Here is a 23,017-nt window from a genome sequence, read left to right on the forward strand (position 1 = left end):
TATGACCAAAAAGAGCTTCTGGATATCAGGACAGCGATTACTCACCTCGTACAGGACAAAGATTTTTTCTTTAACGAGTCGGACGCGAAGGATTTTCTTCAGACACCCGACAAGGCCCAAATCCCCATCATTTGCATGAGAAAGAGACGGAGACGTAGGTCGGGGTGTCTTGTAAGGATCCGACGGCGAGTGGGTAATCTGCCTCTACATTTTAGTCATTTAGCAGACGCTCTTATCCAGAGTGACTTACAGTTAGTGAGTGCATACATTTATTTTTTCATACTGGCCCCCTGTGGGAATCGAACCCACAACCCTGGCGTTATAAACGCCATGCTCTACCAACTGAGCTATATGGGGCCATCAGTCCTTTAGGTAACGTACAATCATTGGATAACAAAATAGACGAACTATGATCACGGATATCCTACCAACGGGACATTAAAAACTGTAATATCTTATGTTTCACCGAGTCGTGGTTGAACGACGACATGGGTAACATACAGCTGGCGGGATATACGCTGCATCGGCAAGATAGAACAGCTGCCTCCGGTAAGACAAGGGGTGGTGGTCTGTGTATATTTGTAAGCAACAGCTGGTGCACGAAATCTAATATTAAGTAAGTCTCGAGGTTTGCTCGCCTGAGGTAGAGTATCTCATGATAAGCTGTAGACCACAGTATTTACCAAGAGAGTTTTCATCTATATTTTTTGTAGCTGTCTATTTACCACCACAAACCCTTTTGCTGGCATTAAGACCGCACTCAATGAGCTGTATAAGGCCATAAGCAAACAGGAAAACGCTCATCCAGAGGCGGCGCTCCTAGTGGCCGGGGACTTTAATGCAGGGAAACTTAAATCCGTTTAACCTAATTTCTACCAGCATGTTAAATGTGCAACCAGAGGGAAAAAAAACTCTAGACCACCTTTACTCCACACACAGAGATGCGTACAAAGCGCTCCCTCGCCCTCCATTTGTCAAATCTGACCATAACTCTATCCTCCTGATTACAAGCAAAAAGATTGAATTGTACTACACCGGCTCCGACGCTCGTCGGATGTGGCAGGGCTTGCAAACTATTATAGCCTACAAAGGGAAGCACAGCCACGAGCTGCCCAGTGACACGAGCCTACCAGACAAGCTAAATTATTTCTAAGCAACACTGAAGCATGCATGAGAGCATCAGCTGTTCCGGACGACTGTGTGATCACGCTCTCCGTAGCCGATGTGAGTAAGAGCTTTAAACAGGTCAACATTCACAAGGCCGCATGGCCAGACGGATTACCAGGGCGTGTACTCCGAGCATGCGCTGACCAACTGGCAAGTGTCTTCACTGACACTTTCAGTGTCCCTGACTGAGTCTGTAATATCAACATGTTTCAAGCAGACCATAGTCCCTGTGCCCAAGAACACTAAGCTAACCTGCCTAAATGACTACCGATCCGTAGCACTCACATCTGTAGCCATGAAGTACTTTGAAAGGCTGGTCATGGCTCACATCAACACCATTATCCCAGAAACCCTAGACCCACTCCAATTTGCATACCGCCCCAATAGATCCACAGATGATGCCGTCTCTATTGCACTCCACACTGCCCTTTCCCACCTGGACAAAAGGAAACCCTATGTGAGAATGCTATTAATTGACTACAGCTCAGCGTTCAACACCATAGTGCCCTCAAAGCTCATCACTAAGCTAAGGACCCTGGGACTAAACACCTCCCTCTGCAACTGGATCCTGGACTTCCTGACGGGCCACCCCCAGGTGGTAAGGGTAGGTAACAGCACATCTGCCACGCTGATCCTCAACATGGGGGCCCCTCAGGGGTGCGTGCTCAGTCCCCTCCTGTACTCCCTGTTCACCCATGACTGCATGGCCAGGCACGACTCCAACACCATCATTAAGTTTGCCGACGACACAACAGTGGTAGGCCTGATCACCGACAACGATCAGACAGCCTATAGGGAGGAGGTCAGACACCTGGCCATGTGGTGCCAGGATAACAACCTCTCCCTCACCGTGATCAAGACAAAGGAGATGATTGTGGACTACAGGAAAAAGAGGACCGAGCACGACCCCATTCTCATTGACGGGGCTGCAGTGGAGCAGGTTGAGAGCTTCAAGTTCCTTGGTGTCCACATCACCAACTAACTATCATGGTCCAAACACACCAAGACAGTCGTGAAGAGGGCACGACAACGCCTATTCCCCCTCAGGAAACTGAAAAGATTTGGCATAGGTCATCAGATCCTCAAAAAGTTATACAGCTGCATCATCGAGAGCATCCTGACTGGTTGCATCACTACCTGGTATGGCAACTGCTCAGCCTCCGACCGCAAAGCACTACAGAGGGTAGTGCATACGGCCCAGTACATCACTGGGGCCAAGCTTCCTGCCATCCAGGACCTCTATACCAGGCGGTGTCAGAGTAAGGCCCTAAAAATCTTCTACGACTCTAGTCATAGACTGTTCTCTCTGCTACCGCACGGAAAGCAGTACCGGAGCGCCAAGTCTAGGTCCAAAAGGCTTCTTAACAGCTTCTACCCCCAAGCCATAAGACTCCTGAACAGCTAATCAAATGGCTACCTGGACTATTTGCATTGCCCCCCACCCCCTCTTTTACGCTGCTGCTACTCTCTGTTTATTATCTATGCATAGTCACTTTAACTCTACCTACATGTACATATTACCTCAATTACCTCGACTAACCTGTGCCCCCGCACATTGACTCTGTACCGGTACCCCCTGTATATAGCCTCGCTACTGTTATTTTATTGCTGCTCTTAAATTATTATTTTTTTATTTTTTTATTCATCCACTTTTTACTTAACTCTTGTTTTTCTTATAACTGCATTGTTGGTTAAGGGCTCGTAAGTAAGCATTTCACTGTAAGGTCTACACCTGTTGTATTCGCTGCATGTGACAAATACAATTTGATTTGATTTGAATATGGGCCTTGGTAAAATGAAGGAAAAGAGTACCAATGTTTGATCTATCTCCACTGTATCCTTCCAGGACATCAAGCACAAGGTCCCGGCCATGGAGGCAGCATGTAAGACAGCCAGCCGCACCGCCCAGCTGCTGATCAAAGACACTCCCGCGGAGGAGGTCTCTACCATGCTGGCCGTCATGGCTTCTATCAAGGAGGAGATGAGCAAGGTGACCATCCATCTCCGTCTCACTTGTTCCTGTTTGAATTCTTAGGTTAAAAGTTGGGTTAAAAAAAGACGAACTGCCCATACGTTGATGACTTTTTTGCAAATCCTATCAGTTTTCCACGTCATCACATTGTCTTTCCGATCAGCCATCTTTAGTATGGCTGAGCATCAGCCGTTCCTCTCTAGATGGCATTAACCCCCCCCATGTCCTCCTCCCCCCTGTCTTCCTCCCGTCAGATAAAGGAGCGGTGTCTGCCGCTGCTGCGGGATGCCCAGTCCCTGCTGCCTCCTCTGGAGGAGATGGAGAAGAACATCACAGGGTTCTACCAGGCCCTGGAGAAGGCCAGTTGCATCACCTGTGCCAGGGACTCAGAGGCCCCCGGGGATTTCAAACAGAAATGCCAGGTGACACATTACATTACACATTCTTATCCAGAGCGACTTGTACAATCAGTGTATTCAACTAAACACAGGTTGGTCAGGGGTTGAATGCAATGAGAGAGGAAACTGCATCGAGGATGGTTAGGATTTGGATTTGGTTGAGTTACTGTAACTTGCCTTTCATACTACAATATTAGACAGACTTGTTCTATTGTAGATACATTTTATACATGAAGCACCTACAGTTAGTTACTGTGAGGTGATGTTTTAATTGAACGCTGCTTAGTTAACCCATTATGTCATTATTAGCAGTGCTTGACTTGGGCAGGAGCTCACAGGAGCTGAGTACCGGCACCTCAAATGTTCTACTGCTTGAGCTCACATGCCTCTTATAGAATATTAGCTCAAAAGTATTGTGGAGCTCCTGCTCCTAAATATAAACAGTACCGGCACCCAAAATGAGTACCAGAACCTATTTCAGTCCAAGTCAAACATTTTAGTCATCCTTTCGGTTACTGGCCCAATGGTCTTAACCGCTATGCCTAACGATATGTTACCTGCCGCCCCACTGAGTATTAGTAACACAATGTCTCTTCCCACTTCACTGCCTCCTCTTTCTCCAGGAGCTGGTGACCTTCACCCAGAGCTGTAAGAAGTGTCTGACTGTGATAGAGAATAACCATCAGAGCGTCCAGAGAACGCTTGACAGCAGTAAGACCCTACAGCACCTGGACATGGCCCTGCTGCAGAAGAGAGCCGCCGACCTCCAGGCCTCCTCACAGGTACAGTACTACAACACAACACTTAATGGGTTGTGTGTAGCCGTTTGATAGGAGGGAACATCAATCAATCAATCAACCAATCAATCATGGGGCTTTGATAGAGGATAATAATGTTAAGAAGACAGGATCTTAATGACGTAGCTGCCCCTATAGCGCATGTTCAGTTCACATCAATTCAATATAACTTGTGTGAAGGACAGTTGTGAGTTTGGGTGATGAGAAGTCTGTATTTGTGTATCACAGGCAATGATCAAGGAGTCCACTGAGTGGAGGAATCATGTGGAGGCCAACAGCAGCTTAATGAAGAGGTTTGATGAGTCCCGTGTCGAGCTGGAGACGGTGCTGAAAGTCGCTCAGGCCTCTCTAAATGAGCGAGGCAACCCAGAAGACCTGCTAAAAAAACACACCGTAAGAACAAGAGCCTGCCTCATGGCTAGGACCGTGGTTTTAGACTTTATCTGCACAAACCAGATCTGGACAAGGCTAGTCTGGACTGGGGATTCAGTAGAGAAACACAAGGGGAGGAGGTGTAGGATCATATGGACATTGTGACAATCTCAGTGTGACATCTCTGTCAATGTTTGCAGGAGTTCTTTGGGCAGCTGGACCAGCAGGTCCTCGATGCGTTCCTGAAGGCCTGTGATGAGCTGACAGACATGGTGCCTAAGGAGCAGCAGCAGAGTCTGCAGGAGACAGTCGGGAAACTGCACAAACACTGGAAGGTTAGTGCCATGTTGACAGAAAGGTAATGTACTAGCTATCATAATCATTCAATGCCTGCAAATGTAGAAATATTATATTTTCACAATTCTAAGACGTATTCTTATCGCATTCCCCTTCAATGTCTTGTGCACTTTGTTGGTCCTGAATAGTCATATGACATCTTGTTTGTATCGTATAGTAATATCATATTTTCAGGTTAAGAGTGAGACTGAAAGAGTTCCTAACTCCCTCCCTCCCCCTCTCTCAGGATGTCCAGACAGAGGCTCCCTACCACCTGCTGCACCTGAAGGTAGAGGTGGAGAGGAGCAAGCTGATGGTCTCCCTGCAGGACTGTCAGTCAGAGCTGACCAGAGAGAACACACACCTGGCTGGCATGGGGAGTGAGAGGCTGATCAAGGAGCACAGGGTGAGACTAGCTGTGTCAAGTTGATGGCTGTGATCTCTATCCTGATCTAATAGGAGTGATGGCTGTGGTCTCTATCCTGATCTAGTAGGAGTGATGGCTGTGGTCTCTGTCCTGATCTAGTAGGAGTGATGGCTGTGGTCTCTATCCTGATCTAATAGGAGTGATGGCTGTGGTCTCTATCCTGATCTAGTAGGAGTGATGGCTGTGGTCTCTATCCTGATCTAATAGGAGTGATGGCTGTGATCTCTATCCTGATCTAGTAGGAGTGATGGCTGTGGTCTCTATCCTGATCTAATAGGAGTGATGGCTGTGGTCTCTATCCTGATCTAGTAGGAGTGATGGCTGTGGTCTCTATCCTGATCTAATAGGAGTGATGGCTGTGGTGGTCTCTATCCTGATCTAATAGGAGTGATGGCTGTGGTCTCTATCCTTATATAATAGGAGTGATGGCTGTGGTCTCTATCCTGATCTAATAGGAGTGATGGCTGTGATCTCTATCCTGATCTAGTAGGAGTGATGGCTGTGGTCTCTATCCTGATCTAATAGGAGTGATGGCTGCGGTCTCTATCCTGATCTAGTAGGAGTGATGGCTGTGGTCTCTATCCTGATCTAATAGGAGTGATGGCTGTGGTCTCTATCCTGATCTAGTAGGAGTGATGGCTGTGGTCTCTATCCTGATCTAATAGGAGTGATGGCTGTGGTCTCTATCCTGATCTAATAGGAGTGATGGCTGTGGTCTCTATCCTGATCTAATAGGAGTGATGGCTGTGATCTCTATCCTGATCTAGTAGGAGTGATGGCTGTGGTCTCTATCCTGATCTAATAGGAGTGATGGCTGTGGTCTCTATCCTGATCTAGTAGGAGTGATGGCTGTGGTCTCTATCCTGATCTAATAGGAGTGATGGCTGTGGTCTCTATCCTGATCTAATAGGAGTGATGGCTGTGGTCTCTATCCTGATCTAGTAGGAGTGATGGCTGTGGTCTCTATCCTGATCTAATAGGAGTGATGGCTGTGGTCTCTATCCTGATCTAATAGGAGTGATGGCTGTGGTCTCTATCCTGATCTAATAGGAGTGATGGCTGTGGTCTCTATCCTGATCTAATAGGAGTGATGGCTGTGGTCTCTATCCTGATCTAGTAGGAGTGATGGCTGTGGTCTCTATCCTGATCTAGTAGGAGTGATGGCTGTGGTCTCTATCCTGATCTAATAGGAGTGATGGCTATGGTCTTCCTTGGTGCAACTGAGTTTACTTTGCCATGATCACTTGATCTAGCCCATATCAGGCAGTGAATGTGTGGGGACCCCTAGCCTGGTACTATGACAGTCACAGTGCTGATCCACAGTGCATATTTCAGAAAAGCATTTCATGAAATTAGTTATTGTTAGATAATTGCCAATTCACTTGATGTCTCCCTGTGAGAGAGTTTGTCACATGAACGATTTACCTTCACCGTCCTGCAGGGCTTCTTCAGGGAGAAGGGTCCTCATTCTCTATGTGAGAAGAGACTACAGCTGATGGAGGAACTGTGTCAGAAGCTTCCGGACAGCGACCCAGCCCACCAGACCCTGGAGAGCTCTAAGAAGGCCCACTCTGAACTCTGGGAGGAGATAGACAGCACCCATCACAATCTGATGCAGCACCCTGATAAGTGGAAGGAGTTTAACACCAGGTAACAAGGCCTCACCAAATGATACTGATTTAAGACTGTCACGATCATGATTTGTATCATTGTTAACATAACTTAACATATCATTTTGTTTTTTATAACATTTTGTTTTTGGTTCAAGCCCAAGGACATTTTCTTCTCACTATCCACATTGATGCGCTGACTAATGACTAATCACCAATCCTTTAGAACCTAATGAAAACTGAAATATCAGATGGCTATACAGCATGATCATACTTTGCCCATGTTCATCCCAGGTTCTCCGAGTTGTCAGCCTGGCTGTCGTCTAAAGAGAGCCAACTCAGACTGCTCAGGAACAGAGCCAACGACCCCAGCAAGCACGGACAAGTCAAGGCCACCATCACCGTACGTATTAAGGGAATCCCTCATCCTCTGTGTGTTAGACAAGGCAGATATTTCACAGACCTAACCTCGTATCCAATCTGTATGTGCTGAAGGCAGCTATCATTGACCTAGCCTCGTATCCATACTGTATGTGCTGAAGGCAGCTATCATTGACCTATCCTCGTATCCATACTGTATGTGCTGAAGGCATCTATCATTGACCTAGCCTCGTATCCATACTGTATGTGCTGAAGGCATCTATCATTGACCTAGCCTCGTATCCAAACTGTATGTGCTGAAGGCATCTATCATTGACCTATCCTCGTATCCATACTGTATGTGCTGAAGGCAGCTATCATTGACCTAGCCTCGTATCCATACTGTATGTGCTGAAGGCAGCTATCATTGACCTAGCCTCGTATCCATACTGTATATGCTGAAGGCAGCTATCATTGACCTAGCCTCGTATCCATACTGTATGTGCTGAAGGCAGCTATCATTGACCTAGCCTCGTATCCATACTGTATGTCCTGAAGGCAGCTATCATTGACCTAGCCTCGTATCCATACTGTATGTGCTGAAGGCAGCTATCATTGACCTAGCCTCGTATCCATACTGTATGTGCTGAAAGCAGCGATCGTCGCCATACAGCATACATGTAATGGTTCTCCAATAAATCACTGGGAGCAATATAGAGTTTATGGTCCATCGGTCTGCACCTTGTTAACCCGCAGCTCTTACTTTATGGTGCATGGCAACGATAGAGTTGGCTTCAGTACATACAACATGGATTTGAGGCAATCACAGGCATAAGTAAGCTTGATAACATATGCCACTTCCCACTCTCCCCTCTCCAGGAGCTGAGGAACGATGTAGAGATGCAGGAGGGGAACCTCGGCTGGCTGAAGTCCCGTCTAGCTGTGCTGATAGAGATCTGCTCCGAGACGGATGCCCAGAGGCAGGCTGGGGCCCTCAATAAACTTTCCACCAACTTCAAGGGCCTCCTCTCCTATCTCACTGAGGTAAGGAAAGACTGGGACTGCAGATGACACTGTGCTCCTCCCAAATATATTTGTGTGTTGTGTGGGGAGGGTTGAGAGCAGAGCAATTTTCAATCAACATATGATCAATCAAGATGATAAAAGCTTCCAGTGGTTCAAATAAGCTAGCGAGCACTGAAGCATACTGTCATCCTTACTTGCTCACCAGGACACACAGTCAGAAGAACCACAGCAATAGATGGCTACCCTGGGTGCCAGTCTGTTTCTGCTCTCTTGTACCCACAATGCCACACTCCCTCTGTGGTTGGATTGTCAGTCCACTGTTAAGTCTCTTCAGGTTATTGTTTGGTTCGGATCGTACAGTTGAAGTCGGAAGTTTATATACAGTGAGGGGAAAAAAGTATTTGTACGTTTGCCCACTGACAAAGAAATGATCAGTCTATAATTTTAATGGTAGGTTTATTTGAACAGTGACAGACAGAATAACAACAAAAGAATCCAGAAAAACGCATGTCAAAAATGTTATAAATTGATTTGCATTTTAATGAGGGAAATAAGTATTTGACCCCCTCTCAATCAGAAAGATTTCTGGCTCCCAGGTGTCTTTTATACAGGTAACGAGCTGAGAATAGGAGCACGCTCTTAAAAGGGAGTGCTCCTAATCTCAGCTTGTTACCTGTATAAAAGACACCTGTCCACAGAAGCAATCAATCAATCAGATTCCAAACTCTCCACCATGGCCAAGACCAAAGAGCTCTCCAAGGATGTCAGGGACAAGATTGTAGACCTACACACGGCTGGAATGGGCTACAAGACCATCGGCAAGCAGCTTGGTGAGAAGGTGACAACAGTTGTTGCGATTATTCGCAAATGGAAGAAACACAAAATAACTGTCAATCTCCCTCAGCCTGGGGCTCCATGCAAGATCTCACCTCGTGGAGTTGCAATGATCATGAGAACGGTGAGAAATCAGCCCAGAACTACACGGGAGGATCTTGTCAATGATCTCAAGGCAGCTGGGACCATAGTCACCAAGAAAACATTTGGTAACACACTACGTCGCGAAGGACTGAAATCCTGAAATCCTGCAGCAAGGTCCCCTTGCTCAAGAAAGCACATATACAGGCCCGTCTGAAGTTTGCCAATGAACATCTGAATGATTCAGAGGAGAACTGGGTGAAAGTGTTGTGGTCAGATGAGACTAAAATCGAGCTCTTTGGCATCAACTCAACTCGCCGTGTTTGGAGGAGGAGGAATGCTGCCAATGACCCCAAGAACACCATCCCCACCGACAAACATGGAGGTGGAAACATTATGCTTTGGGGGTGTTTTTCTGCTAAGGGGACAGGACAACTTCACCGCATCAAAGGGACGATGGACGGGGCCATGTATCGTCAAATCTTGGGTGAGAACCTCCTTCCCTCAGCCAGGGCATTGAAAATGGGTCTTGGATGGGTATTCCAGCATGACAATGACCCAAAACACACGGCCAAGGCAACAAAGGAGTGGCTCAAGAAGAAGCACATTAAGGTCCTGGAGTGGCCTAGCCAGTCTCCAGACCTTAATCCCATAGAAAATCTGTGGAGGGAGCTGAAGGTTCGAGTTGCCAAATGTCAGTCTCGAAACCTTAATGACTTGGAGAAGATCTGCAAAGAGGAGTGGGACAAAATCCCTCCTGAGATGTGTGCAAACCTGGTGGCCCACTACAAGAAACGTCTGACCTCTGTGATTGCCAACAAGGGTTTTGCCACAAAGTACTAAGTCATGTTTTGCAGAGGGGTCAAATACTTATTTCCCTCATTAAAATGCAAAAATCAATTTATAACATTTTTGACATGCGTTTTTCTGGATTTTTTGGTTGTTATTCTGTCTCTCACTATTCCTTCCTCATGATGCCATCTATTTTGTGAAGTGCACCAGTCCCTCCTGCAGCAAAGCACCCCCACAGCATGATGCTGCCACCCCCGTGCTTCACGGTTGGGATGGTGTTCTTTGGCTTGCAAGCCACCCCTTTTTTCCAAACATAACGATGGTCATTATGGCCAAACAGTTCTATTTTTGTTTCATCAGACCAGAGGACATTTCTCCAAAAAGTACGATCTTTGTCCCCATGTACAGTTGCAAACTGTAGTCTGGCTTTTTTTATGGTGGTTTTGGAGCAGTGTCTTCTTCCTTGCTGAGCGGCCTTTCAGGTTATGTCGATATAGGACTCGTTTTACTGTGGATATAGATACTTTTGTACCTGTTTCCTCCAGCATCTTCACAAGGTCCTTTGCTGTTGTTCTGGGATTGATTTGCACTTTTCGCACCAAAGTTCGTTCATCTCTAGGAGACAGAACGCGTCTCATTCCTGAGCGGTACGACGGCTGCGTGGTCCCATGGTGTTTATACTTGCGTACTATTGTTTGTACAGATGAACATGGCACCTTCAGGCGTTTGGGAATTGCTCCCAAGGATGAACCAGACTTGTGGAGGTCTACACATTTTTTTCGGAGGTCTTGGCTGATTTTTTTTTTTTTCCCCATGATGTCAAGCAAAGAGGCACTGTGTTTGAAGGTAGGCCTTGAAATACATCCACAGGTACACCTCCAATTGACTCAAATGATGTCAATTAGCCTATCAGAAGCTTCTAAAGGCATGACATAATTTTCTGGAATTTTCCAAGCTGTTTAAAGGCACAGTCAACTTAGTGTATGTAAACTTCTGACCCACTGGAATTGTGATACAGTGAATTATAAGTGAAATAATCTGTCTGTAAACAATTGTTGGAAAAATTACTTGTGTCATGCACAAAGTAGATGTCCTAACCGACTTGCCAAAACTATAGTTTGTTAACAAGAAATGTGTGGAGTGGTTGAAAAACCAGTTTTAATGACTCCAATCTAAGTGTATGTAAACTTCCGACTTCAACTGTATGTCTTATCGCTGAGTGAGGCTGTATCATTTTCCACTGTGTTGTCTTCCAGTCTGAAAAAGCCATTCACTGTAAACTCGTTAATTTTAACAATAAAATACAGATTTTTGAAATTTTTGAAATTATTTAACCAGGTAAGCCAGTTGAGAACAAGTTCTCATTTACAACTGCGACCTGGCCAAGATAAAGCAAAGCAGTGCGATAAAAACTACAAACACAGAGTTACATATGGAATAAACAAAACGTACAGTCAATAACACAATAGAAAATCTTATTGAAATTCTCGATTATCGTAGATTTATCGGTGGTGACAGTGTTTCCTAGCCTCAGTGCAGTGGGTAGCTGGGAGGAGTTGCTCTTATTCTCCATGGACTTCACAGTGTCCCAAAACTTTGTGGAGTTAGTGCTACAGGATGCACATTTCTGTTTGAAAAAGCTAGCCTTTGCTTTCCTAACTGATTGTGTATATTGGTTCCTGACTTCCCTGAAAAGTTGCATATCGCGGGGGCTGTTCGATGCTAATGCAGTACGCCACAGGATGTTTTTGTGCTGATCAAGGGCAGTCAAGTCTGGGGTGAACCAGGGGCTATATCTGTTCTTAGTTCTGAATCTTTTGAATGGGGCATGCTTATTTAAGATGGAGAGGAAAGCAATGTCCTCTACTGCATCCTCTACTGATGGAATGAGGTCAATATCCATCCAGGATACCCGGGCCAGGTCAATTAGAAAGGCCTGCTCGCTGAAGGGTTTTAGGGAGCGTTTGACAGTGATGAGGGGTGGTCGTTTGACCGCGGACCCATTACGAACGCAGGCCATGAGGCAGTGATCGCTGAGATCCTGGTTGAAGAAAGCGGAGGTGTATTTAGAGGGTAAATTAGTCAGGATGATATCTATGAGGGTGCCCATGTTTACGAATTTAGGGTTGTACCTGGTATGTTCCTTGATAATTTGTGTGAGATTGAGGGCATCTAGTTTAGATTGTAGGACGGCTGGGGTGTTGAGCATATCCCAGTTAAGCATATCCCAGTTAAGCATATCCCAGTTTAAGTCACCAAGCAATCATTTGTCCTACCAAGAGTTCATGAACAGTTTTCATATTCAGTTGGTTCCAGTGTTCATCTACCTTGGTTTGAAAGTGAGGTGGTGACAGCATTTCTTTTTTTTTTTCTGTATTGTTTTTGAGAATTGCTAAATATCATTTTTTCCCTCTGTGTTCTTGTCTCCCAGTCTGAGAAGGTGGTGCTGGCAGTGGGGGACTGTGTGCAGTTCAGGGAGGAGGTGCGTGGTACGCTGGATGAGCTGGTGCAGGGTCAGCAGGAGGTACACCTGGAGGTGACCAGGATACTGGACTCTGAGACCGTCAGGGAAGCCCAGCAACTGCTCCAGGTTCACCAGGTAAGTCGGACTGGAGTTGAGCACCAATGACTGATAGATGGAAAACAGGCCACACATTGCATCTGATTAGATTGAACTATTTTCAAAGGTTTCTGCAATGTTAAATAATTGACTTGAGGCAACAAACGTTTCCCCGGCAGTTGGAGCTTTATATTAAATTCATTAAAGAAAATTATGCTTTTTGTGGTTGTTGAAAAAAATCAAAATGTGTCATAATGAATAGTCGATGCATCCTTTTTCAAAAAGTAACACAGTATATGACATTTTGATTGTCTCCTCTCTCCTGTCTGCAGCAACAGCTGAAGCGTCTGCGTATGAAGAGGAAGGATGTACAGCAGCAGATCTCCAGGGGCCATCAGCTACAGGCTGAGGAGGGGCTGGGGGAGACCTTACAGCAGGACCTACAGAGTCTGGAGGCAACACTCAGCAAGATGGACCACACCATGGACTCACAGGAGCAGGAGTTAGAGGTGAGCGCTCTCACCAACTGTACCTTCTGGGGTTATTGGATATCCTCCTGCACAGTGTTCCAGTGCCTTAGGGTCAGTTTCCTAGACACAGATTCAACCCAGTCCTGGACTAAAATGCATGTTAAATTAGATTCTCTATTTAAAATGGTTCTTAGTCCAGGTCTAGGCTTAATATGTGTCAGGGAAATCATCCCATTAGATGCTGTCTTTTGTTGTGGTCTTTGTAGTGTGGGTTACAAATCTGACCCATCTATTGAAGATGTAACAGTGCAGACCATATCAAGGTGTTGATCTGTGTACTGAATTTCCCCATGTGTTAATCTGTGTGTTATCTGTGTAATCAATGTCCCCGTTTGTCCATCTGTACATGTGTTTATTATCTGTGTATAATTATCTTTGTTTGTCCCTCAGGTGTCAGGGTGTTAATCTGTGTATTGAATGTCCACATTTGTCCCCCAGGTTACCCTGTCTGCGTGGCAGGAGTTTGACAACCAGCAGAGGGCAGTGCAGGAGTTTGTTACCAGGGCCCGTTCTGTCATGGACAGAGACCTGAACTTTAGCAGCCCAGAGAGCCTGGCTTCTGAACTGGACCAGGCCAGGGTGAGTGAGAGGTCAATTTAGTGAACATGTTAGTGTGACGGTAGACACTTTTTAATGATAGTTGACAGTTAGCAGGGCTGTTGGAATCCCATCCAGTGTTGCCAATTTAGTGACTTTGTCTCTATGTGGTGAGTTTCCAGACCCTTCCAACGACTTTTATTGGTAAAAGAGTCTAGCACCAAATTTAGCAATTTTTTAGGCTGCCTTTGGGGAGTTTTGACATCGCAGATTTCTATGGTTTTGATAGCATTTAGTGACTTTTCCCACTGCCGCAAATGAGAGTGGGAGAAGCTGTCTGTGCAACAGAAGTCACAGTAATGGTGCACACACAGGCAGAGAACCACAAGGGGAGGGGGTGTGTGGCGGGAGAAGGGGGCGAAAACGCTACGCCGGGGACCGCAGCTGTGCCACAGCGAGGCAAATTGGTGCTGTGGTGTTGTCGTGGCAACGGCAAAACGTAATCTAGGGACTTCTAGCAACAAATCAAGGAGTCAATAGTGATTCTCACAGAAAAATGGTTGGTAACACTGGTCCCATCTAGTGTATATCTGTGTGATTTAGGCCCCTTATCATGTCTTTACCTTAAAGGTTGGCTATTCAGGCTAGATGTTAAGATGTGAAATTAAGATTTTAAAACCTTTCAAGAATAATTAAACTTAGTCATATCAGAAAGTGTCAGTCACATTCTGACTCTCACATTCTCCGTTGTCATAACAGGTCCTTTTAAAGCAAAGTGAAGCAGAAGCCTGCATGGTGAACACCCTGTTGAGGAAAGCAGCAGAGATCCAGCTTGGCCCAAAGAACACCACCTTGCTACAGGAGCAAGCCCGCTCCCTCAGTGATCAACTGGACGAAGTGGAGGCTGGCCTCAAGAAAGAGTAAATGCAACACCTCCTCTCCCCCTCCCCCTCCTCCTCCACCTACTCCTCCCCCTTCTTCTCTTCCTGCTCCTCCCCCTCCTCCTCCTCCTGCTCCTCCCCCTCCTCCTCCTCCTGCTCCTCCCCCTCCTTCTCCTCCTCGTCCTGCTCCTCCCCCTCCTCAACCTCCTCTTCCTAATCCTCCTACTCCTCCCCCTCCTCCTCATCCCCCTGCTCCTCCGCCTCCCCCACCTCCTCTTCCTGCTCCTCCCCCTCCCCCTTCTCTTCCTGTTCCTCCCCCTCCTCCTCCTCCTCCTCCTGCCCCTCCCCCTCCTCCTCCTCCTCCCCCTCCTCCTCCTTCCCTCCTCCTCCTTCCCTCCTGCTCCTCCTCCTCCTCCTCCTGCTCCTCCCCCTCCTCCTCCTCGTTTTCCTGCTCCATCTCCTCCTCCTCCTCTTCCTCCTAGTCGAGATTCTAATCTGGGCCTGTATTCATAAAAGGTCTCAGATTAGGAGTGTTGATCTAGGATCAGTTTTGCCTTTTAGATCATAATAAATAATATTACATGGACAGGGAGGACCTGATACTAGATCAGCACTCCTACTCTGAGACACTTTATGAATATGGGCTCTGAACAACACTTTGTTGTGTTGTTCACCTACCCAGTTTTATGTTAAGCTAAATTAGTTGCACTCTTTTCTAGCGCCAAGGCTCTTGATGGGATGAAGAATCAGTGGGATCGGTTCGGGACGGAGTTTGAGGCCTTCTCCTCGTGGATCTCTGAGAAAGAGAAAGAGCTGGACGCTCTGAAGAGTTCTGCTGCTCCACTGGAACAACAGATCAACACAGTAAAGGTGCTTTAAGCGACCTCTGCATTTCCTTTGTATGTTTTAGCACATTTTCCCTAGACAGTATGCTCAACATGTTGATGGTTTAGAAGATTTTCCATCATTGACTCAAATCAGTGAAAGGTAGCTCATTCCAACGGATCATTCATAGCTTAACTTGAATGACTCAAACATTGAACCTTTAAAGCATTAAAACTCTGTTAAATTATCTGACCAAAAAAAACTGTAGCATTAGGTAACAATCTCTATCCTCCGCTCTCCTCCCAGGCGGTGGCTGCGGAACTGGGGGACAAGGCGGAGGTGTTATCCCAGCTAGAGGCACACTCCCAGGCCCTGGCCCAGTTCGTCTCCTCTGGGGAGGCAGCCCGCATCAAGGCTCGGCTCACCCAGATCGGCAGGTACTGATGTGTGGATGTTTTTACCTACCTTAGTTGAATGCTCTGACTGTAAAAATGTCAATGTACATTTCTCTGGATAAGAGCGTCTGCTAAATGACAGAAATGTTGATGTAATGTAAATGATGAAGGTTTTAACAAGAAAACATGTCTGCAGGGTTAATAATTACTTGCATTATATACTGTATGTTAAAGTTAGTCATAATACTATATATTGAGATCTTGTTCTGGAGAATCCAGTTCCTGTGTGTTTTATCTACGCAAGGCCCTTTTACTCTGTGCTGCCAAAAAGTTGCTGAGTGTTATCTTTTGATCTGCAGATACTGGGAGGAGCTCAGGGAGAGTGTCGAGCAGCTAGAAGGACAGCTGCAGGAGAGCTCCTCCACACAGCACCACTTCAACGCCAGCCTGGAAGAGGTACGACTAAAAGAACGAGTTTTGGTTACTCTCGGGAGAACGAGACGTCACCACTAGAATTACCACTAGCTATACGTCTCCACTAGAACCAAGGGAAGGAACCCTTAAAAGTGTTAGAGGAAATGGTGAATGTCAAAGTCAATGATTGTCTGAATTATATGTTATTTAAAGGCCAAAACAACACTTGGTGATCTCCATAAGAATCTGGACCATCCTGTCACTTCCTGTACCTCCTCGTCAGAGACCTACAGATGTCTCCAGAACCACATGGTATGTCTTTCACTCTGGTTTCGTCATTATGATATATTGACAACTACTTATTTAATTACTTATTTAGGCTACTTAAGACATAAGGCCACAATGAAACTCTACTGTTTCCTGTTTCCTGTTGTACATTTACAACATCACCATGGCACACTGCCACTTATGAGGTTCTGCCATTTGACTGACGATATTGTCTTGCTGTTTGTTCAATAGTGTTGTCTTTATAGAGCTATACAGTATATAATAAATAGTCAGGGTTGGGGAGTAACTGATTACATGTCATCGGTTACATGTCATCTGATTACAAAAAAACTTTACCTGTAATCAGTTACGTTACCAGCAAAAATATTGTCATCAGGTTACATTTCATTTAGAAAAACTGGAAGATTACTTCTTGGATTACTTTTAAATTCAGCATTGAAAAAGGCGCAAGTTTAAGCTTGTTCCACCTGAGCAAGTCTGACCACAAGTCCAAGACCTCTATGACGTCACCAAATGATGACCACCAATCAGAGACCACTATGATGGCACACCAAATGATGACCACCAATCAGAGACCACTATGATGTCACCAAATGTGTTCATGGATCCTTTTAGTCTTCTTCTAATGCCTCTTAAGGGGAAAGTAATCCAAAAGTAACGTTACTGATTACAATTTTGGACAGGTAACTAGTAACTGTAACGGATAACATTTAGAAAGTAATCCACCCAACCCTGTATATAGTGTTGTATTAGTCAAATGTTCTATTTCATTCTGTGGTTTATCCCCCAGGATGTGTCCCAGAGCTTAGAGAGGCTGAAGGCAGCCTTGTTGCCCCTGTCTGCTGGGGCACGTAGACTCAGTGACAGGGAGCAGGCTGAGAGGGCAGTGGCCGCTCTACAGACCAGCTACGACCAGAGCCTATGGCAGGCCAAAGAAAAACAGAACACACTGGAGAAAGTGCTGTCTCTATGGCAAAAGTAGGATGGCTGAGCTGGAGGGAGACATTTTGGTCCAGTTACCCGGACACACATTAAGCTTAGTCTTGGACTAAAGCATCTAAAGAACCTCCATGGAACGTCCCGGACTAGGCTTAATATGGATCCGGGAAACCGGACCTTTAGCTGGGAAATATTGATGTAAAACATTTTTTTTTAAAAACATTTTTGAAGTGCCCGTCTTGTTCTAAAACGTGGATATTTTGTTTCAGGTATGAGAAGGATCGTTCTAGCTTTGTATCCTGCTTGGAGAGCTGTGAGTCTACATCCAAACCTGAGAGCCATCGCCTGCCTGCAGATAAAACCAAGCTACAGAAAGAGCTGCAGGACCTGCAGGTACTGTAAATGCATCCATTTTCAATCCATTTTCCAGGACTGATCCTCCAGAACTTCCATATGCAATTAGGGCCCGTTTCTGAGACACAGATTAAGCCTGAAGATTCTCCATTGAAAGTGTTTTTGTAAAAAGGCTTGCTGGCATAGATGCTCAACCAAAGCTTGTCTTCTGTAGGACTTGCAGTCTGAGGTGGTGTCGCTGGAGACCCTCCATGCTGGCCTGGTGGCCTCAGGGACATCCCTGTACCCCACCGCCCCAGAGGAGAAGGCAAGGCAGCTCAGTGATGACCTGGAGCAGCTGAAGAAGAGATGGAGCTCCCAGAATCAACTCATCCCTCACAGGTCAGGCTGCAGATGGTGTGTTTGTCGCTCGGTTCAGCGGTAACACATTGATTCAATCAGGCTGTGTCCAAAAATTGCACCCTATTCCCTATACTATGTAGTGCACTACTTTTGACCAGAGCTCACTGACCTCATTCCAGACTGACCCTCATTGTTGGCAAATGGTTCCTGTGCATCAAGTTGGTTTGGTCACATCACATTTCCAACTTGATTATGTCTTACTGGTACTGCACAGCACACAGCATTGTAGATGTACATATGTATTTGCCCCCTTTCTGATTTTCTAAATGTTTGCATATGTTTTATATGGAATGTTATCAGATCTTCAACCAAAACCTAATATTAGATAAAGGGAACCTGAGTTTACTAATAACAACAAAAAATGTATACTTATTTTATGTATTTATTTAACAAAGTTATGCAACACCCAATTCCCCTGTGTGAAAAAGTAATTGCCCCCTTACACTCAATAACCTTTAGCTGCAATGACGCCAACCAAATGCTTCCTGTAGTTGTTGATCAGTCTCTCAAATCACTGTGGAGGAATTGTGGCCCACTCTTGCATGCAGAACTGCTTTAACTCAGCAACATTTGTGGGTTTTCAAGCATTAACTGCTCCTAGCCAGTCCTGCCACAACATCTCAATTGGGAGTAGGTCTGGACTTTGACTAGGCCATTCCAAAACTTCAAATCTGTAGTTTTTTAGCCATTTTCATGTAGACTTGATTGTGTGTTTTGGATCATTGTCTTGCTGTATGACCCAGCTGCGCTTCAGCTTCAGCTCACGACGGATGGCGTGACATTCTCCTGTAGAATTCTCTGATACAGAGCAGAATTCATGGTTCCTTCTATTAAGGCAAGTCGTCCAGGTCCTAAGGCAGCAAAGCATCCCCAAACCATCACACTACCACCACCATGCTTGACTGTTGGTATGAGGTTCTTACTGTGGAATGCAGTGTTTGGTTTTCGTCCAAAAAGTTGACTCAAGTTTGCCAAAAAGCACCTGGATGATCATCAAGACTCTTGGAAGAATGTTCTATTGACAGATGAGTCAAAAGTATAACTTTTTGGAAAGGGGGCAAACCATTTTTCATGGCACTGTATGTGTTGATTGATTTTCCTGTTATTTGTATACTGTACAGAATCCAGGAGCTCCAGAGCCACCTGACCCAAGTGGAGCAGTTTGACCAGGCCTTGTTGAAGTTCTTTCAGTGGTCTGAGACCCTCCTCTCCACCCTCCACTCAACCTCCCTGGTCAACACCACTGACCTGCAGCCTGCTGTCGCCCAAGTCAAGGTATGAACCATGGTCAACTGGTCAATCATGTTTATTTTGGTCTGACTGTTCTACTGTAAGAAATCTGTAATAAGTGTATGTGATATTTCCTTCTTATTTTTCTTCTTCTTCCTCTTCATCCCCCTCCTCTTCCTCTCCCTGCTCCTTCTCCTCCTCTTCCTCTGTATCCTGTATGGTCTGCTGTAGGAAACACTAGCGGCTCTTCAGAAGCAGAGTGGTGTGAGGGAGAGCCTGGAGCTCCAGACAGAGGGGCTGTGTGCCTCGTGTGAACCACAGGATGCTCAGCTCCTCCAGGGGAGACAGGTCAGCTGCCTACAGCCCTACCTGGAGGCCCAGCAGCTAGCTGAGCTCCGGCTGGACTGCCTGGGGAAGCTGGAGGCCTTCCTGGAGGTAAGAACAAGGGCCTACAACAGGGGTGTCAAACTCATTCCATGGCAGGCCTAGTGTCTGCAGGTTTTTCCTTTCAATTAAGACCTAGACAACCAGGTGAGGGGAGTTCTTTACTAATTAGTGATCTTAATTCATCAATCAAGTACAAGAGAGGAGCGAAAACCTGCAGACAGTTAGCCCTCCGTGGAATGAGTTTGACACATGCACCCTACAAATTAACCAGACCATTTTCATGACCATTTTCGAATAGCTGGATGTTGCTAAAACTCTCTCAAATAAACGCTCAGAGTTTTGAGGATTAGGGTTAAGGTAAGGATTTAAAGATTAGGGTGAAATGTTTGGGAAAGTCATTAAAAAAAGTGGTTAAATTGCATAACATGTCAGAGCCCAAACAAAAGGCCTGTGTTATGGCCCCTCCCCCTACAGACCCACGGTGCAGCTGTAGGGGTACTACAAGGCCTGAGGCAGACGGTGGAGAGTTCAGGGAGCTGGGACCGGGGTCGGGTGGACGAACTACAGAGAGAACTGGAGGCCATCGTCCCAGACATCAGCAGACTGGAGACCCTGGCAGCCGGCCTGGACAGCAGCCTCTGTAAAGGTATTTCTGTTGTTATCTATTGCACATTGGGGTTGCTACCTTGCTATGAAATGTGCTTTACAAATAAAGTTTGATTTGATTTGATTGAAGGCCACCTCCACGTGGTGAGCGGTGTGGACGGGTCTGGGTCCCGGACGTCGTGTCGGGTGCTGGCTGATGGTCTCAGCGGGGAGCTGGACACAGTGAGGAATCTGCTTGGGACCAAGCAGAGCGAGGCAGAGGCCCTGGGAGCGCTGTGGAGCTCCTTCAGACAGAGGAAGGAACAGCTGCTGAAGAGTGTGGAGGACATCGAGGAGAAGGCGGACCACCAGAGCATGCGAGAACCCAGCCCACTCGCCCTGCAGCAGAGGTAGCTACACTCTAATGATAGTGTCACGAAGGGCAGAATCCTGATTTGGAAAGCTTGTGATTGCGTAATTCATGCATTGATGTCAATGGAAGACTTGAGGGAAAACTGTGGGAAAGTTATCCAAGCAGATCTCAAGTTAGGATTCGGGCCAGTCTGCTTGGTGTTTTCAATCATGAGTTCCATTTTCACATTATCTCTGGTTCGAATGTATGCATTGTGAATAGTTGGCTGTAACTCAATATTTTCTTCTATGGTGTCCAGGCTGCGGTTCTTTAACCAGCTGGAGGATGAGCTCCAGTCTCACCAACACGAGGAGCAGTGGCTCAGGGACAAGGGCCAGCAACTAGCCCAGAGAGATGTAGAGCTGGCTGGGGAGGTTCTCAGGGAGATCAGCCTCTTGGAAACCACCTGGGAGGATACCAAGAGACTCATAACTGACAGGTAGGGCTCTGTCTTCAGCATCAAATGTTGGAGACCAAATTATCTTGTATAGTTGTTTATATCACACTCTAAACTCATCACACACATGTAAATGGCAGCAAACTTGTGTGGATATTTATATATATACTGTATTCTCAACATAGCTCACTGTAGTATATCTACTGCTGTACATATCATCCTTAGTATATCTTGTGTAAATTTCCCCGGTGTACCTATGTATAGATTGTATTTTGATACTGCTACAGTGCTATTTGGGTTGTTAATTGGGTTCATCCCGCCGTTCATTTCGCTGCACCGCTATAACACCTGCTAAACTGTGTACACGACCAATACCATTTATATTTTATCTGACGTACTGTAGCTCATTCAAGGGAGTATATGAACACTTCAACAATTCGCATCCGTGAGTACAATTTCCCCCCACAATTTAGTAATTTCAAGAGATGTATGTGTGTTGTCAGGCAGGAGCAGTGCAGTGTTCTGGTGGAGCTGATGAGAGAATACCAGAACCTGAGGACATCCATAGCCACCATCATGGAGAACACTGAGGCTGGGGCTGACATCGGCTCGGCTCTAAAGGACCACGAGGAGACCAAGAGAGCGCTGTCTAAGGTTAGGATAATGACGCTCATCTCAGTTCTCATATAAACCTGTATATACAACTTTGTAATGCAAAAGGTTTACATTAGTACACAGTTAATAGCTATTATCGTATCACTGCTGCTATGATTATACATTGAACTTAATAAAAGTAATCACTTCAAAATAAAAGTTTTTGTTGCTCTTCTTTCTCATCTCTACTTAAATAGCATGAAGCAGTGAAGGCGGAGATGTCAGCCAAGCGGAGTGAGCTGGACCAGTTCTCCAGTAAAGGGAAACTGCTGCTGAGTGATCTGAAGAAGATCCCAGACTGTGAGGTTCAGCTGATGAGGACAGACATGGAGGCTCTAGTGGACCAGTGGCTCCAAGTAAGTCTACATGGACGATAAGGACACACACAATTGAATAAAAAACAGTGATAGTGCCATTGGAGTCCAAAAGACCAGACTTGACTTGACCCTTTTACTCTGACCATACAGACCATAGGTCATCAGGAAGAATGGACCCCAGAAAGAGTAGCTTCTGCTGGAGCAGCTTGACTTGACTTAAACGCTTTGAGCCAGTTTCCCAGAAGCCTAGTCCTGGACTAAAAAGCACTTTCCCTTAAGCATACTCTTTTGTCCAGGAGTAGGCCTAATCTGGGCCTGGGAAACCAGCCCTTTTACTCGGTGAGGAGCATAGGTCATCCACCATTCTCTGTTTTGGGACAGTTTCTTAAGTTCCATCCATGAGTATTTTAGTTTGTCCATCTCTGTTATTACCGATCTTGGTCTCCCGTGATTTATTTTGCCCGAACAGTTTTGTGAATTTAAAGAGGTTGATTTTGTCCCTTTACATTCCAGGTGTCCGAGAGGATTGAAGACAACGTTGAGCATCTGAGCCAGAGCCTGGCGTTGTGGGATGACGTGCAGCAGATTAGTGAGGAGATCGAGGGCTGGACCAACAGCTCAATGATGGAACTCGGTGAAAGCCTGAATAACCTAATTGACAGCCAGAGAATGGAGACCAGACTCTCTGCGTTACAGGTAGGATGCATGGATGGAGTCACACAGTCACATAAATAAGAT

At 45.9% G+C, this 23,017-nt stretch overlaps 1 protein-coding gene and 1 non-coding gene across 2 annotated transcripts in view; one reads left to right on the forward strand and one right to left on the reverse strand.

Annotated features, from left to right (window-relative positions):
- The window catches only part of LOC121544644 (nesprin-1), a 169,297-nt gene that overhangs the window by 47,276 nt on the left and 99,004 nt on the right, over positions 1–23,017 (forward strand). The window contains exons 18-45 of the mRNA XM_041854654.2: positions 3,014–3,157; positions 3,394–3,561; positions 4,161–4,319; positions 4,563–4,727; positions 4,907–5,041; positions 5,290–5,448; positions 6,911–7,119; positions 7,374–7,482; positions 8,319–8,483; positions 12,604–12,771; positions 13,065–13,241; positions 13,701–13,841; positions 14,559–14,719; positions 15,400–15,550; positions 15,812–15,942; positions 16,260–16,356; positions 16,528–16,626; positions 17,393–17,580; positions 17,811–17,934; positions 18,110–18,276; positions 19,419–19,572; positions 19,759–19,962; positions 20,389–20,560; positions 20,651–20,909; positions 21,171–21,350; positions 21,812–21,962; positions 22,160–22,318; positions 22,793–22,975. Coding sequence (XP_041710588.2) covers positions 3,014–3,157; positions 3,394–3,561; positions 4,161–4,319; positions 4,563–4,727; positions 4,907–5,041; positions 5,290–5,448; positions 6,911–7,119; positions 7,374–7,482; positions 8,319–8,483; positions 12,604–12,771; positions 13,065–13,241; positions 13,701–13,841; positions 14,559–14,719; positions 15,400–15,550; positions 15,812–15,942; positions 16,260–16,356; positions 16,528–16,626; positions 17,393–17,580; positions 17,811–17,934; positions 18,110–18,276; positions 19,419–19,572; positions 19,759–19,962; positions 20,389–20,560; positions 20,651–20,909; positions 21,171–21,350; positions 21,812–21,962; positions 22,160–22,318; positions 22,793–22,975 — 4,479 coding nt within the window. The remainder of the gene's footprint in view (positions 1–3,013; positions 3,158–3,393; positions 3,562–4,160; positions 4,320–4,562; positions 4,728–4,906; positions 5,042–5,289; positions 5,449–6,910; positions 7,120–7,373; positions 7,483–8,318; positions 8,484–12,603; positions 12,772–13,064; positions 13,242–13,700; positions 13,842–14,558; positions 14,720–15,399; positions 15,551–15,811; positions 15,943–16,259; positions 16,357–16,527; positions 16,627–17,392; positions 17,581–17,810; positions 17,935–18,109; positions 18,277–19,418; positions 19,573–19,758; positions 19,963–20,388; positions 20,561–20,650; positions 20,910–21,170; positions 21,351–21,811; positions 21,963–22,159; positions 22,319–22,792; positions 22,976–23,017) is intronic.
- Positions 284–359, reverse strand: trnai-uau. Its single transcript has one exon. It is a non-coding gene; the product is annotated as a tRNA-Ile (tRNA).

The sequence above is a fragment of the Coregonus clupeaformis genome, chromosome 29 (genome assembly GCF_020615455.1).
Source record: "Coregonus clupeaformis isolate EN_2021a chromosome 29, ASM2061545v1, whole genome shotgun sequence".
Lineage (NCBI taxonomy): Eukaryota > Metazoa > Chordata > Actinopteri > Salmoniformes > Salmonidae > Coregonus > Coregonus clupeaformis.